Raw genomic sequence first — 16156 nt, 5'->3', positions numbered from 1 at the left:
GTGACTTAGGGCAGGGAGCAAAGACAAAACAACTAATTTGACATGTTGATCTGTCGTTTTTGGCGAATATAGCATTTTCAAAACAACAAACGGTAATGTGGTGATGTAAATATGTTATGTGTTAGCAGTGAATACCCCGTAGAACTAAAATATCACCTCTTTAAATATCTGAATTTCCAGTTCACTGATTAGAGGCTCTGTTTGGAAACACTGGTGTAAATGTGATCTGTTTAGTTTTGGTGATAAGTTTGTTGTATTTGCTGAAACCGCACTCACCGTAACTCCGCTGAATATCGTGCAGCCCTACATCGAATTATTCTTCTTCTGTTTGGAGTTCACGTTAAAGCTTATGGCTGTTCTTTGGTATATCGCTCTATGATTTCACTATTGTTCATTTTGAGGTTTTCGGTTGGGTACGGCACACTTTGGAACTTTTGTCAGCTGTTCTAACCTCCACCAATCACACACATTTTCACATTTTCATACATACAGGCAGCAAGAGTAAAGTGTTTTGCCGAAGGAGCGGGAATCGTCCCACAAACCTGATTCTTACTGTTGGGTTTTAGACGTCAAACTTAAACTCTTAAATGAATGCTTTTATTTTATTGGTTTATTTTTCATTTTCTCTCAGTGCTTATTCTCTTGGATGTGTTACTAAAATGTATTATAATGCAATTTTTTATTTTATTTTTTTAATTTTACTCTTTGTGAAAATTAATTCATAGTTGATAAATAGTTGAATCGCCACCTGTCACAGCAGCGGTTCACAACTCGGCACAAATCAGTTCAGAAAATCTTTGACTTTCTGTGTTTTGCTTTGCCTAAAATGTTACACAGTACGGCATTAAACGTTTTACATTTAATCAGTGACAGGTTGTTTTTATTGGGACTTGACGCCTAATTTTTTTTCTTTCTAATAGAGCTAAACTGGGCGGGGCCTGGAGGACTAAAGGAGAGAGTAAGGGAGGAAAAGGGGGCGTGGTCTGGAGGACTAAAGGGGAGGGGGCGGGGTCTGGAGGTATAAAGATTAGTATGATTGGTCTAACAGGTAAAACTCTGCCCTTATAAACTGAGACGTTTATAATCAGAAACACCTGTCATCAAGGCAGTTTTGTGTAATGTCACATAGTACTTGAAATTGCACACCTTTTTTTTTTTTTTTTTTACTGCAAATGTGTTTAGTTTGCACATTTTACCCCCCAAAGTTGCCCCCATCCCCCCAAAAAAAGACATGGAACAGTAGATGATGCTATTCAAACACACAAAAAACATCCATTTGGTATTTTGTTCCACTCTAATGCCATACTGTGGAACATTCCAGGCTAAACAATGACATTCCACGATGACAAGCGAGTGACAGAAATGTTACGTAATGCACCTTTAAAACACAAATGCCCAAATGGATCTAGAACAAGCCCGCAGAGTCATTGTGGACCTGTTAATATATTATGTTTTATATGACTAAATTCTGCTGCTTTTTGCCGTTTGGTTTGTGGTATTTTTCAATATTTTTTTCTTTTTGTTGTGCTGTACTGACCCAAAGCTATGTTAGATTATTTTTCATCAGATTTTGAATTTTAAATCCTGCATTCAATTGCTGAATTTTGAAGTTTGAATTTTGACTATTTGACTCACTGAAAATGTAAACTGTTAAATTCTCAATAAAGAAATTTGCAAAAAAGATCCAAGATGCCAAGACAAAAGCAATCGATTGTGCTTGACTGAGGAGGACTGAGGCTGTTCTCTGGCCTTTCTCTTCTGTGGGCGGGGCTTAAAGTTAAGGAAAGATGAGGTTTTGATTTAGGCTAATTCTGACCAATCAGATCGGAGCATTTCTGGTTGTTACTAGGTTAAATCAACTCACTCAGGATCGACTGCTCATGTCTTTGCTGCTCATTTTTCACTCTGAATTTAGACAAATGTTGAATTTGAGGCCTTGACAACTTAGTAATCTAGCGATCTGTCCCAGGCCCTATTTGATTGAAAAAAGTTTTACATCTAACCGTAAAGATGTTCAAAGTCAGAAATTCAGTAGGATTTGAAATTAAAAGTCTTGTCTCTTGTTTTGCTCTCCATGTGATGATGATCATGAAGATGATGAAATGATTTATGAACAATATGATGGGTCTTCTCCTGATGTGTGCGTTTGAGCTGGTGAGATCACAGATGTGTAAATAATCTATTATTGGACACAGACAGACGGTCCTGGTCCCGGGACTCCTCTGGGACGGGTTAGGACCAGGGGACGTGTGTGGATGTGGACAATAAAAGTGCTGTTTTGGAAATGTTTTTGGCCTCTGTCTTTGTCTCTTTGGTCTGGCAGGTTGCAGTCAAATCAAAATCACAATTTGGAGAAAAGTGTGATTATTTAAAGATCCTATATTAAACAAAACTGACTATTGTGAGTTTTACACCATGTTATAATGTTGTTACCTCCTAAAAAACAGACCTGGAGTTGTGTTTTGTTTCATTCACACATGTTTAAGTAACCCTTTATTATTAGTCTGTTACATCTCCAAACCTCAAAATGCTCAGTTCCACCTCGTGATGTCATGTAGTGGTAGTTTTCACGTTAACATCTCCTTTTACCTTTTATTTCAGTAGAGATTGGCAATTCTAGGGCTGAAAACATCCAAATGATTCTAGTGAAGGTGAGGAGTTTGAAAACACAGCGGAGCACTTCCTGTATTACCACATGATGACATCACAAGGTGGAACAGGGTGTTTTCTGTTTGAGAGGCTAAACCTGCAGGATGTGTGTTGAACGTGTGCGAAAGAAACAAAACACAACTCCAGGTGTTTGTGATGAGGAAACAACATTAAAACAGATGAGAAAATAGTGTGACATGGCCCCTTTAAAGGTACAGTGTGTAGAATTATATCTTTAATGTCATTACCCGAGTCCAGGATACAAGGTAAATTTAAGTTAAAGTTAAATTTTTATTCAGTTTTATATTAAAGGTGCGTTATGTAACTTTTGTGGTGGAAGGTTCACCAACTGTTCGTCTCCATGGAGATGCTATTTGCCTGGATTACACAATATGACATTAAACTTTGTCTTGCATTTCTTCAACTGCAGATGACTTTATGGCAAATGCACAATGAAACTGTGCAGCAGGCTCGCCTCTCCACAGCTCTGATCCTCAACCTGTCCTGGCTTCATGAAGACGAGCAGATGGTAGACGCTCCAACATAAGAGTTACACAGTGCATCTTCATTATTTAAAGAGACATCTATGTGACCCATCTATGTCTGTATGTTCAAATCTAATAGTACAGATTTTAACCATAACAATTCAAATGCTGATTCTTGATGACAAAAAGATTGGACACGGTGGTCGAGTTGTTCATTTAATCTGATGTTTTGGTTCAAGACGCTCTCATTTGTGTTGCCAGTTTCAGTGCTGAACTCCAGTTGGTTTAAACCCAAAAGGACTCGCTCTGATCTGAACGGTCACTGCAGCTCAATGAGTGAATTCTGGAGGTTCTGAGGTTTCACATGAGGCCTGTTCATACCCTGAGAATGAGACGTGTATGTGTCTCTGCAGGTCAAGGCTCTGGACACAGGTTCAGTTGTGACTCTGGGACCTTTAAGAGCACAGTTCCTTTAATACTTTACATACTGATATTACACAGAATTGACTCTTGTGAGCTTTTAGTCGTGTTATAATGTTGTTACCTCCTCACAAACAGACCTGGAGCTGTGTTTTGTTTCATTCACACATGTTTGAGTAACACTTTATTATTAGTTTGTTACATCTCCAAACCTCAAAATGCTCTGTTCCACCTTGTGATGTCATGAAGTGGTAGTTTTCAAGTTCACAGCTACATTTTACCTTTAGTTCTGTACACACTGGCAATTACAGAGCTGAAATTATCCAAACGATTCTAGTGAAGGTGCGTGGAGTTTAAAAACACTGTGGAGCACTTCCTGTATCACCACATGACATCACAAGGTGGAACAGAGTGTTTTCTGTCTGAGAGAAGAACTCAGCCTAAATATGCAGGGTTTGTGTGTTAAATATGAATGAAACAAAACACAACTCCAGGTCTGTTTGCAATGAGGGAACAACATTATAACATAAATCAGAAAACTGCGCATGTAAACATTAGGCCAGTGGTTGGGGGGAAAAATACAGTTTCTTTTTGTGGGCTGGCGGTGAGGTGCACTGTCTCCCCCCTCCCTCTGTCCCGGCCCCTCCTCTTGGTCCGCCCTCCCCTCCCCATCGCTCCTCACTGCAGCATCACACTGCGGTGTCCAGCCTCTCCATCCGGCCCCTGCACTCCAGCCAGGCGCACAGGACACGCGAACATGTGAGTACAGCCTCCCTCTTCACCACACAGACACACGCACTTTAATAACACGCCAGGACGTTGCTATTTCACGCTGTCTGAGCTGATGCGTCACGTTGCATCCACGCGTAAAAAATAAATAAATAAAAAAAAAGTTGGATAAATGAACTTGACGCACCAAACCCAAACGTCCCGAGCCGCGTGTGTGCGTCCCTCATGCGTCCCGTGGGGGAGTCTGCTGACATCAGGGGAGTGGACACGAGCTGGTGGGCTTTGGGGGTGACCTCTGCGCCGCTGCAGTGCCCGCCTCTGTCCGCTGCGCAGCCCCTGGTGGAGGTGGAGGTGGAGGTGAAGGTGATGCAGCACTTTTGGGTTCGCTCCGGGAGGGATCCAGGGACGTGTCCGGTTTCTCCGCAGCAGCAGCAGTAGCGCCGGTACAGCCTCTGCGCCATGCACGGTCACGCACGGGCACGCACATGTAGGATGGAGGGTATAAACTGACCGCATGTGCAACTACAGCCTGGAACTTTGCGCATTTGTTTGTGCGGGTGACATTTGGGTGAACGCAGTCTGTGTCCTTCACTTTGAACAGGGCTCTTTCGCGTAAATATTGATTGCGACACACATTTTATATTGATTCAGAGCTCAAAAAGAGACCCAAATAAAATAAATAAATCAATAAAATAAAATAAAAGTTGAAAGTAATCTGTCAAACTTGTTTCATCACAAAACAAATGACAGTGAAGTGCGGCTTTAAAGGGTGTCTAAACTATGGCCCCGGAGCCCAAATGTGGTCGTTGTACTGTTTTTCTTGGTCCTCCTGCTAAATTGGCTCACATTATCCCGAGAAGTGCTTTTTGCTGACCCCCAAACTGGAGGAGTGACTACAACAGATCCCAGGAAAAACATCAGACATCTCAGTCCAGAAAAGTCAGTACTAGAAACAGCAAAGATACCAGCGCAGAACCCTCAAGCTCCCAGGACTCGAACGTGGAAAAGAGGAGATGAGACCACCCACGCTCTGAAGGGGGAGTGACATAGCACGGAGAGCAGAGGAGAGGGGGGCAAGTTTTTAATATGTTAATGCATTGTTTTCAGTGAATATAGCATTTCCAAAGCAAAAAAAAAAAGGTAGCATGGTGATCTAAATATGTTATGTGATACAGTTAATACCCCATAGAAGTAAAATACCCCCTCTAGGGATAATAATGCATTAATCTTGTACAGAACTTTCCCAGATGCTCAACGTCGCTTTACAGTTTGGTGGATCATTCATTCGCTCCACACTTGATGGTAGAAAGATACTATTGTAGCTACAGTTGCCCTGGGACAGACTGACAGAACTAAGGCTGCCCATATGCACCGTGGTCCTCTCCAACCACCACACACACACACACACACACACACACACACACACACACACACACACACACACACACACACACACCACAGAGGTCCACCATTCAAGTACTAACCCAGCCCAGCCCTGCTTAGCTTCAGATATGGACCACCAGTCTGTGACCTTTGACTCTTAGTTTGATTATTGATAAAGAGTTTGCACAGCCCTGATGTGTCCGTGCTGTAGTCCAGGAGTCTAGAGTCGTCTCTGTCCGCACCTGTCCAGATCTGTCCTCATAGTCCTACTGAAAAACTCTGGCCTTTGTCTCCTGCTGCACAGACTTCACACTGTTCACTGTTATTTGAGATGGGAGCTCACTGTGTCTCTCTTTGTCCCTCCCTCTCTACCTGTGTTTCTCTGTCTGTCCTGTCTCTGCGCCTGTTCCTGTCTCTGCCCCTGTCTTTGTCCTTGTCGCTCGCTCCCTCTGTACCTGTCTCTCTCTCTCTGTACCTCTCTCTCTCTCTCTCTCTCTCTCTCTCTGTACCTGTCTTTCTCTCTGTAATTGTCTCTCTCTCTGTGCTTGTCTCTCTCTCCCCTGTACCCATCTCCCTCTGCTCCTGTTTACCTCCCTGTCTCTGTCGCTTTCTCTCCCCCCCGGTCTCCCTGTCCCCACTGCCCCCTGTCACTGTCTCCTGTCTCTGTACCTGTCTCTCTCTCTCCTTCTGCATCCATCTCTCTCTTCTTCTGCACCTGTCTCTCTCTCCCTCTGTATTCGTCTCCCTCTGCCCTGTCTCTGCCCCCTGTCTCCCTGTCTCTGCCCCCTGTCTCCCTGTCTCCCTGTCTCCCTGCAGGGCGGTGACTTGGGTGCTGTCCTTGTTGTTGGTGCTGGTGGTGTCAGCAGGAGGCAGTGTGGGGTAAGTTACTGCTTTGTCATCCTCCTTTTTAACATACAATCCATCTGTCCCTGTCGTCTCTCCAGCTGTCCCTGTGTGTATCCCTGTCCTCTGTCCCACTGCCCCCCCTGTCTCCCTGTCTGTCCCTGTTCCCCAGTCTGTCACTCTCCCTGTCTGTGCCTGTCCCACTGCCACCCGGTCTGTCCCTTTTCAACTGCTTTCAACTACTGCCTCCTTTTCTGTCTGTCCCTCTGTCCCCCTGTCTGTCCCTCTGTCCCCCTGTCCCCCTGTCTGTCCCTCTCCCTGTCCCCTCGTCTGTCCTGGTGTAAACATGTCCCTTTGTCCTCAGGCCCAGCTCCAACAACAGTTTGTGCTCTGAGTCTCGAGAATGTCTCCAGTACGAACTGCTGTGTCAGACCGACGAGTATGAGGTCAGGACTAAACCAGGACTAAACCAGGACTGAACCAGGACTAAACCAGGACTGAACCAGGACTGAACCAAGGACTAAACCAGGACTGAACCAGGACTGAACCAGGACTAAACCAGGACTGAACCAAGGACTAAACCAGGACTGAACCAGGACTGAACCAGGACTAAACCAGGACTGAACCAAGGACTGAATCAAGGACTGAACCAAGGACTGAACCAAGGACTAAACCAGGACTAAACCAGGACTGAACCAAGGACTGAACCAGGACTAAACCAGGACTGAACCAAGGACTAAACCAGGACTGAACCAAGGACTAAACCAGGACTGAACCAGGACTAAACCAGGACTGAACCAAGGACTGAATCAAGGACTGAACCAAGGACTGAACCAGGACTGAACCAAGGACTGAACCAAGGACTAAACCAGGACTGAACCAAGGACTGAACCAAGAACTAAACCAGGACTGAACCAGTACTGAACCAGAACTGAACCGGAACTAGACCAGGACTAAACCAGGACTGAACCAAGGACTGAACCAAGGACTGAACCTGGACTAAACCTGAACTGAACCGGAATTAGACCAGGACTAAACCAGGACTGAACCAGGACTGAACCAGGACTAAACCAAGGACTAAACCAAGGACTAAACCAGGACTAAACCAGGACTAAACCAGGACTGAACCAAGGACTAAACCAGGACTGAACCCAGGACTAAACCAGGACTGAACCAGGACTGAACCAGGAATGAACCAGGACTGAACCAGAACTAAACCAGGACTAAACCTGGACTAAACTAAGACTGAACCAGGACTGAACCAGGACAAACCCAGGACTGAACCAGAACAGAACCAGGACTGAACCAGGACTGAACCAGGACTGAACCAGGACTGAACCAGAACAGAACCAGGACTAAACCAGGACTGAACCAGGACTGAACCAGGACTAAACCGAGACTGAACCGGGACTGAATGAACAACTTGGTCTGCACCGGTTTTAAACTGGACCTAAAGACCACGTTTGCCCCGGATGCCCTGGTTTAGCCCTCACACTGCTCTGTTCTCAGGTGCGGCACTACAGCCCGACGCTCTGGGTGTCGACCGATGCAGAGGCCTACTTCATGGGTGTGGGAGCAGCCATGGCCTTTAGGAGGCTCTTCCAGTACATCACCGGAGCTAATGAAGGAGGTACAGTAGCTCACTCCTCATGAAGCTAACAAAGGAGGTACAGTAGCTCACTCCTCATGAAGGTGAGGTAGGGGGAGGGGTCAGGTGAGTGAAGGGACCAGGTGAGGGGAGAGGAGAGGGGAAAACGGTTTCACATTTCTAAAATCTACTGGTGAAAAAAAAAATCAAATCAGGGTGTCTTTAAACTTATCCATTTCAAAGAAGAAAAACAAGTTATGGCACCAGTCCAAGTTACATGCCAGATCTTTGGTGAGGCAAGCAAGCTTAGTAAGAATTCCTGTTTATCGAGTTTTCTTTTTTATGTATTTAAGTAAATGCTACACTTAAATAAGATTAATGCCACATTACAGGCTAAGAAGTAACATCTACATGGAGGTAAGAGGGGTACAAGAAGATGGCACACCTCAAAAGTTACATATGTAAGTTTATGATGCATAAAATCTGGTACTTTCAAAAGAAATCACACTTACGCACTCACAGTGGGAAGAGGAACCACAACCTTTTCTCAAGTAAGAGTTCTGTTAGACTGTTAAATATAATACTTGAAAGTATTTTAAGTATTTGTTTCAGAAATCAACTGACAGAAGGAAGACTTAAGTAAATATAACAGAGTACCAGCCCCTGTCTATGTGCCTGTATTAAGGTCATGTGACTGTCGACAGGTTACCAGATGGACATGACGGCTCCTGTCCTGGTGAAGATCCCAGAGGAGACCACGATGTGGGAGCCAGCCATCTACACACTGAGTTTCCCTCTGCCCCAGGCCTACCAGGAGCAACCCCCCCAGCCCACCAATGACAAGGTACTCCCCAACCCTCTAACAATAAGGTACCCCCCAGCCCATCAATAACAGGTACTCCCTGGCCCGCCAATGACAAGGCACCCATTTACCTCCTAAATCACCACTCCTCAGGGACAGGGTCATGGAGGCAGCAGTCCTATATGTTCTCCTGTTGCTCTGGAGACACACAGAGGATCTAGGCCAGCTGGGATACTGGGTCATTCTAGTGTATTTTAGTGTACAGACATCAGGGAACAGGTGTATAAAGATCAGGGAAATCTGCCCACTTCAAGCACAAACACTCCACTGATCTAAAAAGACTGAGTCAGGGGGTGAAATAAAACTAGGTGTCCCTCTGACCACACATCTGTCGCTGAGTTCAATTTTCAGAACACGTGGGACCTTTTTGTGTGGAGTTTGCATGTTCTCTCTGTATCTGGATTGGTAAACTTCAGATTCCCCATCAACAAAAAGCATGCAAAACAAGCTAATCTCCCGACTAGGTACTCCTGACCTACTCTTGACAAATGCGGCTTAAGATTGTCTTGGAGGATACTATCAAAAGCACATTAAAAACAACCTGCTTCCCTTACAGGTGGGTCAGGCTAAGGCCGTCCACACTGAGAAAAACTCAGCTATGGAGGAGGAGCTTTTGCAGGGGAACCAGTCCTGCTCTAGTGAAGGTGCTTTTGTTGAGGAAGGACAGACTGGGACTCCATCACCCGAGCTTGATTTCAATGTGACTCCAGTGTTGTAATTTTCGCTGTAAATTCAAATATCTCCTGTTGTTTCTAGCTGTATTTCACGGAGATGCCGGACATGGACGTGTACGTGCGCAGCTACGGTGGCTGGATGCTGTCTGTCACCTCGAGATTGCAGGCCCACCAGCTGACCAAAGAACTGGACAGAGTGAGGGCCTCCTACAACCACAGCCACCACTACGGCGTGGGCTACGACAGGTACAGCGCACATTTAGGGGTTACGACGGGTGCAGCACAATCTAAGCGTAAATAAACATTAAAACAGGTTCCTAGTTCTTGAACATTTACACTGTGATGGAGACTCAACTGTCCTCTGACCTTCTCTCCTCAGTCCTCTGAAGCTGCTCAACAGACACAATGAGGTGTGGTACGTGTCTGAGGGGAAACCAGTGTGTTCCGACCCTCGGGAGCCCACACCCCCTCACCCCTCCAGGCACGAGACCGACCACCAGGAGTCTACAACCCCTCACCCCTCTAGGCACCCGACAGACCCCCAGGAGCAGCCCACAGTCCCTCAAACCTCTGTGCTGCAGACCGACGCCAAGGAGCCCACAGTTCCTCATCCCTCCGTGCTTCAAACTGACCCCCAGGAGCCTACCGTCCCTCACCCCTCCATGCTGCAGACCGACCCCCAGGAACCCACAGTCCCTCACCCGTCCATGCTGCAGACCGACCCCCAGGAGCCTACAGTCCCTCACCCCTCAATCCTCCAGACCAACCCTGAGGATCTCCCCCACTTCTCCAGGCTCCAGGCCGATGACCCAGCCTCAACGGCCCCCCAGTCCTCCGAGCTGCAGGCCGATGACCCAGCTGCATTTGCTCCTTCAGACGCCCCTTCAGACACCCCCACAGGTGCTCCCACGGGTGCTCCCTTAAGCCCCTCTTCTCTTCCCTCTGAGGTCCTCTCTGCCACCGATGACAACAGCACCTGCTGCAACTCCTCCCAGACCACCTCCACCCCCACTACGCCTCTGTCTCATGCCACCCCTAACCCTTCAGAGCAGAGCACCCTCAGCCCTTCTGAAGAGAGCACCCAGGGCAACTCCAGCCACCCAGAACCAGGCACCCAGAACACCCCTTCCTCACTCCAGACCTCCGCCTCTCCCTCAACCCACGTCCCTCTGGAGCTAACCCCTGGCCCGTCTGACCCTTCGCTGGGCGCAAACCAGTCGGAGCACCCTCCCAGCACAGCACCAGAGCACCAGGACCCCCCTCGTCATGAGCAGTAGGTCCTCCATGTTACAACCAGATGTGGGGAGCACTTAGCAGGCTTTTTAGCAGATACAGACAAATGAGTGAGGGGGAGGACGAGGTGTAAGCGTTTATTTAAAGAGGGGGTATTATGCTAAGTCAACTTTTTGGAGATTTTTGTAGAACCGTGTTATAATGTTCAGCGCTGTTCCCTCATCAAAAACATGTGTGAAATGGTTTTATATGTCATCCCTGCATGTTTCTGTAATCTTGCGAAGTCTCCTCACTGTTAGCAGCATGAGCCCACACCACTTGTACAAGGCTCCACCCACAAGCCTACATCACCTTTATTCCTGTGCAGTAATTTTTGTTAAATATACAAAAACATGACACTGAACTATACACTACAAATTCACAAACCTGATGCGATGTGCAGTAGCTTCATTAGCGGGACGCACACTGATTGTGTTCTGATCGCGGTGAAGGCGGAGCGAGACTCAAGAGTGTCAAATACAGAACTGAAACTAATAATAATAACTAAATATGTTATGTGTTAGCAATTATTACCCCACAGAAATGTAATGCCCCCTCTTTACGGGATAAAATGTGGTGCGTAGACCCCAGCAGGGAGAGAAATAAGAAGCAGAGACGGAGATAGAAAGTGAGGAGAGTGAGGAAAAAGGTCGTGATTGGCCGACAGGTGACAGGAAGTAGGAGTCTTCAGCTTCCTGGAGTGATGTCAACACTTATGGTAGGTCTAAATGTCAGAATTAGTCCTATTATATTTGTTTGGCTGCTGTACCCACTTCTGGTTGTCAACAAATCCCTCTCGCTGTTACAGTCTCACTCATTATGGAAGTAGCTCCGTGCTGCTAGCCCTTAGCTTCAATACTAGTTTAACGCCACATACTGCAGTCATATCATAATGCTTCATGTATGGTATGGGTCCATAGGCATATTTTCTGTTGCGCCTCCCGGGACTGTTTCTTGTTTTCTTGGGGCCCGTGGCAAAATGGCAGTTTTGGGGGTCTCTAATTTGACACAAAACCAAAAAACAGAGATTTATGACACAGAAACATGACGTTATGAAAGCTCCATTTTATGTAACTTTTCTGTGAGCTCTGCCTCCTCCTTCTTATTATTATTATTACCATTGGTTTGTCTGGAATGTTCCAAAGTATAGCAGATCAACATTTCAAGGCAAAGCAATCGTGTTTCCATGGAGACAATAAGGTGGCAGATCCTCCATTAGAAATTTTACATAGTGCAGATTTAAAATAGGAAAACAGATATAAATAAACATGTTTATTCAAATCGAATTGTTCAAAATAACATAACCCCTCCTTTTGTGTCATGTTTTTACCATAATATGCTCCGAGCTAGAAACAGCCCTGCGGCGCCACCTACTGTAATCAAACGCTAGCTTTTCCGTTTGCGTTGCATCTCATAAGCACTTTAAATGCATTTTTAGTCATTAGTGGTATTCTAAGGCAATAATTCTATAAGACATTTCAGTATAGTCCATGTTAGCAGCCATAGAACATATTAACTGGTCTGTGGATGGTTTGTTGTTCTGCATACACTGCTGCTTTAAAGAAACCGGAAAGTGGCATTAGCTAAAGTTACAGCGTGTGATGTAATAGGATCTTATTCACCACATGTAAGTCTTATGCAAACAGCTCTGTTCACTAATATCTGTTATACAAAGTCATCAGATGCAATAAAAATCAGAATGAAATTGAATTATCGACAAATCTGTGTGTATTTTTGTGTGTGCTGTGACTTTTATGGATATTTTTTAATCAAGAGAAGCTAATCTGAAGGGCATAAGTGACATTGTGGTAGTTTTACAGAGACAACATTGAGTTTTAGGCTACTACCTTTAGTGATAAGACTTTTGACTCTTTTATGGGGTATGAATTGTTTTTTTTAATCTGTTCATTTCAAAGAGCCGTTCAAAGAGCGAATGACTCTTTTACTACTTACTACTACCATTTTTTGTGCACAAATCTCTCACTCGTGTTGCCTGCTCTGCTTCTGTGCTGATCCTTGTGTTGGTTTAGCGTGAATCAGGATTAAAATGCATCTGGATCCAACCTTTCACATTAAGGAATCGTGTTTATGTGTTTATACTAGTTTTAGGATCAAGTCAGCTAGTATCTGGGTGTGCATGTTAACAATACCACACAAACGATGACTATTTGACTTAAATGTAGTGAAAATAAATAATAAAAGTTATAAATGTAACTAAAGTTCTATGAATCCTGGATAATGAGACATACCGTAGTTTGTTTGCAGCTATAAAAGTGCCTCTGATTGAATACATGCAAGATAGATACGTTTAATGCCATGCTGTGGAACATTCCAGGCAAAGCAATAACATCTCCATGCAGGCAGTGGACCAATCCACCTGAAAAGAGTCACATGTTAAAGTGAAACTAAACTCTAAATCAACTTTTTTGCTACTGTGTATGGTGTTTTATTCCTGGTTGTTTTGTGCTGTGTCTCCTCCCCTCACCCTCCCCTTTAGTCCTCCAGAGCCTGCCCCTCCTCCTCCCCCTCACTCCTCCCCCTCACTCTCCCCTTTAGTCCTCCAGAACCTGCCCCTCCTCCTCCTCACTCTCCCCTTTAGTCCTCCAGAACCTGCCCCTCCTCCTCCTCACTCTCCCCTTTAGTCCTCCAGACCCCGCCCCTCCTCTCCCCTTTAGTCCTCCAGACCCCGCCCCTCCTCGCCCCTCACTCTCCCCTTTAGTCCTCCAGACCCCGCCCCTCCTCGCCCCTCCTCTCCCCTTTAGTCCTCCAGACCCCGCCCATCCTCGCCCCTCACTCTCCCCTTTAGTCCTCCAGACCTCGCCCCTCCTCGCCCCTCCTCGCCTCTCCTCGCCCCTCCTCGCCCCTCCTCGCCCCTCCTCGCCCCTCCTCGCCCCTCCTCGCCCCTCCTCTCCCCTCCTCTCCCCTTTAGTCCTCCAGACCCCGCCCCTCCTCTCCCCTTTAGTCCTCCAGACCCCGCCTCTCCTCGCCCCTCCTCACCCCTCACTCTTCCCTTTAGTCCTCCAGACCCGCCCCTCCTCGCCCCTCCTCTCCCCTTTAGTCCTCCAGACCCCGCCCCTCCTCGCCCCTCCTCTCCCCTTTAGTCCTCCAGGTACTGCCCAGTTTAGCAGATCTTTTAGCAATGTGGCTGTGGGCAGAGTTCATGTGCTAAGGTCCCACTCTTATGAAGAAAAACCCACGACAGGAGGGAAGTAATAGTTTTCTGGAAATCTTTATTTACTTGTACTGTTCAGTGTGGCACTTACAGCATTCAACAAGTCATGGTAAAAAAAAAAATCAGTATGTCAGTGAGATTACAACACACATTTAAAAGAACCTTATGTTGGATGTACTACCTCTGCTTACCCACAGGGGGCGAGAGCTGGAGCCTAGGACAATCACAGGGCTAGCATATCCGGATTTTCACTCAGTCGACCCACTCTGACCTCCACTTCACCTGTACATGCATGTCTTTGGACGGAGGAGAGATAACCACTCTGCCACAGTAATACAGGGAAGACAGAGAGATCAGGAGTCTAACCCACAACCTCCTTATGAGACGAGGAGACAGGATAACTACTCTGCCATGGTAACATAGGGAGGACATGCGCACTTCACTCGGAGAGATCAGGAGGCTAACCCACAACCTCCTCACTGAAGGGAGGAGACAGGATAACCACTCTGCCACAATAACACAGGGAGGACATGCACGCTTCAGGAGATCAGGAGTTTAACCCACAACCTCCTCACTGAGAGCTTATTATGGTGTGATTTATTATATAATACAAACATTATGATAGAAATGCATACTTGATAAATGTTGTTTTTTTTTTTCTTAGAATTGTTCTTGGTATTTCAGAATAGGTGTTCAAAACAGATCTGAACAGTTTGTAGCTGTATAAAACATCCATCTTCAGTTCATTTTCAGTCCCAGGAGTCTAACATTGGTTTATACATTACAGATGGAACAATATTGTTATCGTCTCAGGAGTTTTGGCAATACTTTGAATGGTGAGCTGTCAGGACTGAAATGCAAACAGCCACTAAAGAAGTGGTGTGGTTTCAAGTTATAGCATGGTAACTGACCCTAACCCTGTTAGTGCTAACCCTGGAACTAAACCAGGACTTGAACAGGACCAAACCATCAGGACTAAACTGGGCTCAAAACAGTGCAGTCTTCATGCTGCATGAGTTTAAAGGAACTATATGTAGCCTGGGCCCTTAGGGCCTCAGTTATGCCGAAAACACACTGCACCAACTAGAGCCGTACACCTTCACTGACCGAGCTGCTTCACAGAGAGTGGAGTGATAACACAGGCAGCGAGCCCAGAGAAGTGACTGCAGCAGCTGTCACTGTGTTTCTCTATGGTGGAGTCTAGAGCAAATTATAGCCAATAAAACAGGTCTACTCAGACAAAAATGATCTGAATATGTTCATCTTCACTGTCTCTGTGGGCTGGTTAGGTCAGATGTGACACTTCACACAATAAAAATAAAAGTCTAGAATCACTGCCAACCTGAGTCTTCCCTGAGATGTTAAATCAGTGCGTGGGCCACATGTCGTGTTGATCTAGTCCTCAAAAAGCATCAATAAAATTAGATTTTCTATGTATTTTCACTGAAAGCCACTTCACTGCATGATCCTCAAGTAGAAAAATTACACTCGGAGTGTATTTTGGGTTGACAGCCTTGGTGCAACCCACGGCTCGTGGCTGTGGGGTGCTTTGGCGTGCTGTCTGCACACTCTGTTTAGATGGGGTAAATCTGGCAGCAGCTGCTAAACAACATAATTTGCATTTCCTTCGCATTTTGAGCATGTTTGTGAAAATGCCCCATTTTACGGATTCTGTCATGCCTTCTTTAGTCTCTGTGAGAAACTGCATTGGGTTTTTGCTCTACTTTTAGCATGTTCAGCATGTTTTCTCAGTATATGGACAGCTAGCTGGAGGTTCTAAGCTTTCATGTGAAAAGTAGAACCTAGAGAATTCACTCACTGAGCTGCAGAGGCTGCACTAGCACTGATTCATGATTACTGGGGGTTTAGGTTGTGAGGATTCAGATCAGAGAGAGTCCTTTTAGGTTTAAACCAACTCACATTGAAACTGTGAGACTCTTTCTGCTTTCTGATTGGATATTCATGCTAAAAATACCGAATTATAACCTTGGCCATCATGTCCAATGTTTTTGTAATTAAGAGTAAATCAGCATTAGAAGTGTTATCAGTGAAAGATATATTTGATTTGAACAGGTTTAC

The 16156-nt window shown here is 45.6% G+C and overlaps 2 protein-coding genes across 2 annotated transcripts in view; one reads left to right on the top strand and one right to left on the bottom strand.

The window, feature by feature from the left end:
* LOC117393825 (intercellular adhesion molecule 1-like) overlaps positions 1-5730 on the bottom strand; it is a 38692-nt gene extending 32962 nt beyond the window's left edge. Inside the window, exon 1 of the mRNA XM_055223915.1 lies at positions 5675-5730. The gene's annotated coding sequence lies outside the window, so the exon portion shown is untranslated. The remainder of the gene's footprint in view (positions 1-5674) is intronic.
* On the top strand, positions 4163-12615 carry LOC129456483 (cell surface glycoprotein 1-like). Its single transcript, XM_055223884.1, has 7 exons — positions 4163-4313; positions 6483-6545; positions 6874-6955; positions 8019-8139; positions 8802-8941; positions 9716-9879; positions 10013-12615. Coding segments are annotated over exons 1-7 (1470 nt in total). The 5' UTR covers positions 4163-4311; the 3' UTR covers positions 10911-12615.
* The last annotated feature ends 3541 nt before the right edge of the window (positions 12616-16156 follow it).

The sequence above is a fragment of the Periophthalmus magnuspinnatus genome, chromosome 1 (genome assembly GCF_009829125.3).
Source record: "Periophthalmus magnuspinnatus isolate fPerMag1 chromosome 1, fPerMag1.2.pri, whole genome shotgun sequence".
Lineage (NCBI taxonomy): Eukaryota > Metazoa > Chordata > Actinopteri > Gobiiformes > Gobiidae > Periophthalmus > Periophthalmus magnuspinnatus.
This window is presented reverse-complemented; position numbering and strand designations above follow the sequence as displayed.

Bases quoted from the DNA above. Each gene is read 5' to 3' on its own strand.
- LOC129456483 (XM_055223884.1), top strand. The intron at 6,546-6,873 runs GTAAGTTACTGC...CTTTGTCCTCAG, and splicing joins TCAGCAGGAGGCAGTGTGGG to GCCCAGCTCCAACAACAGTT. The intron at 8,942-9,715 runs GTACTCCCCAAC...TGTTGTTTCTAG, and splicing joins CCCAGCCCACCAATGACAAG to CTGTATTTCACGGAGATGCC.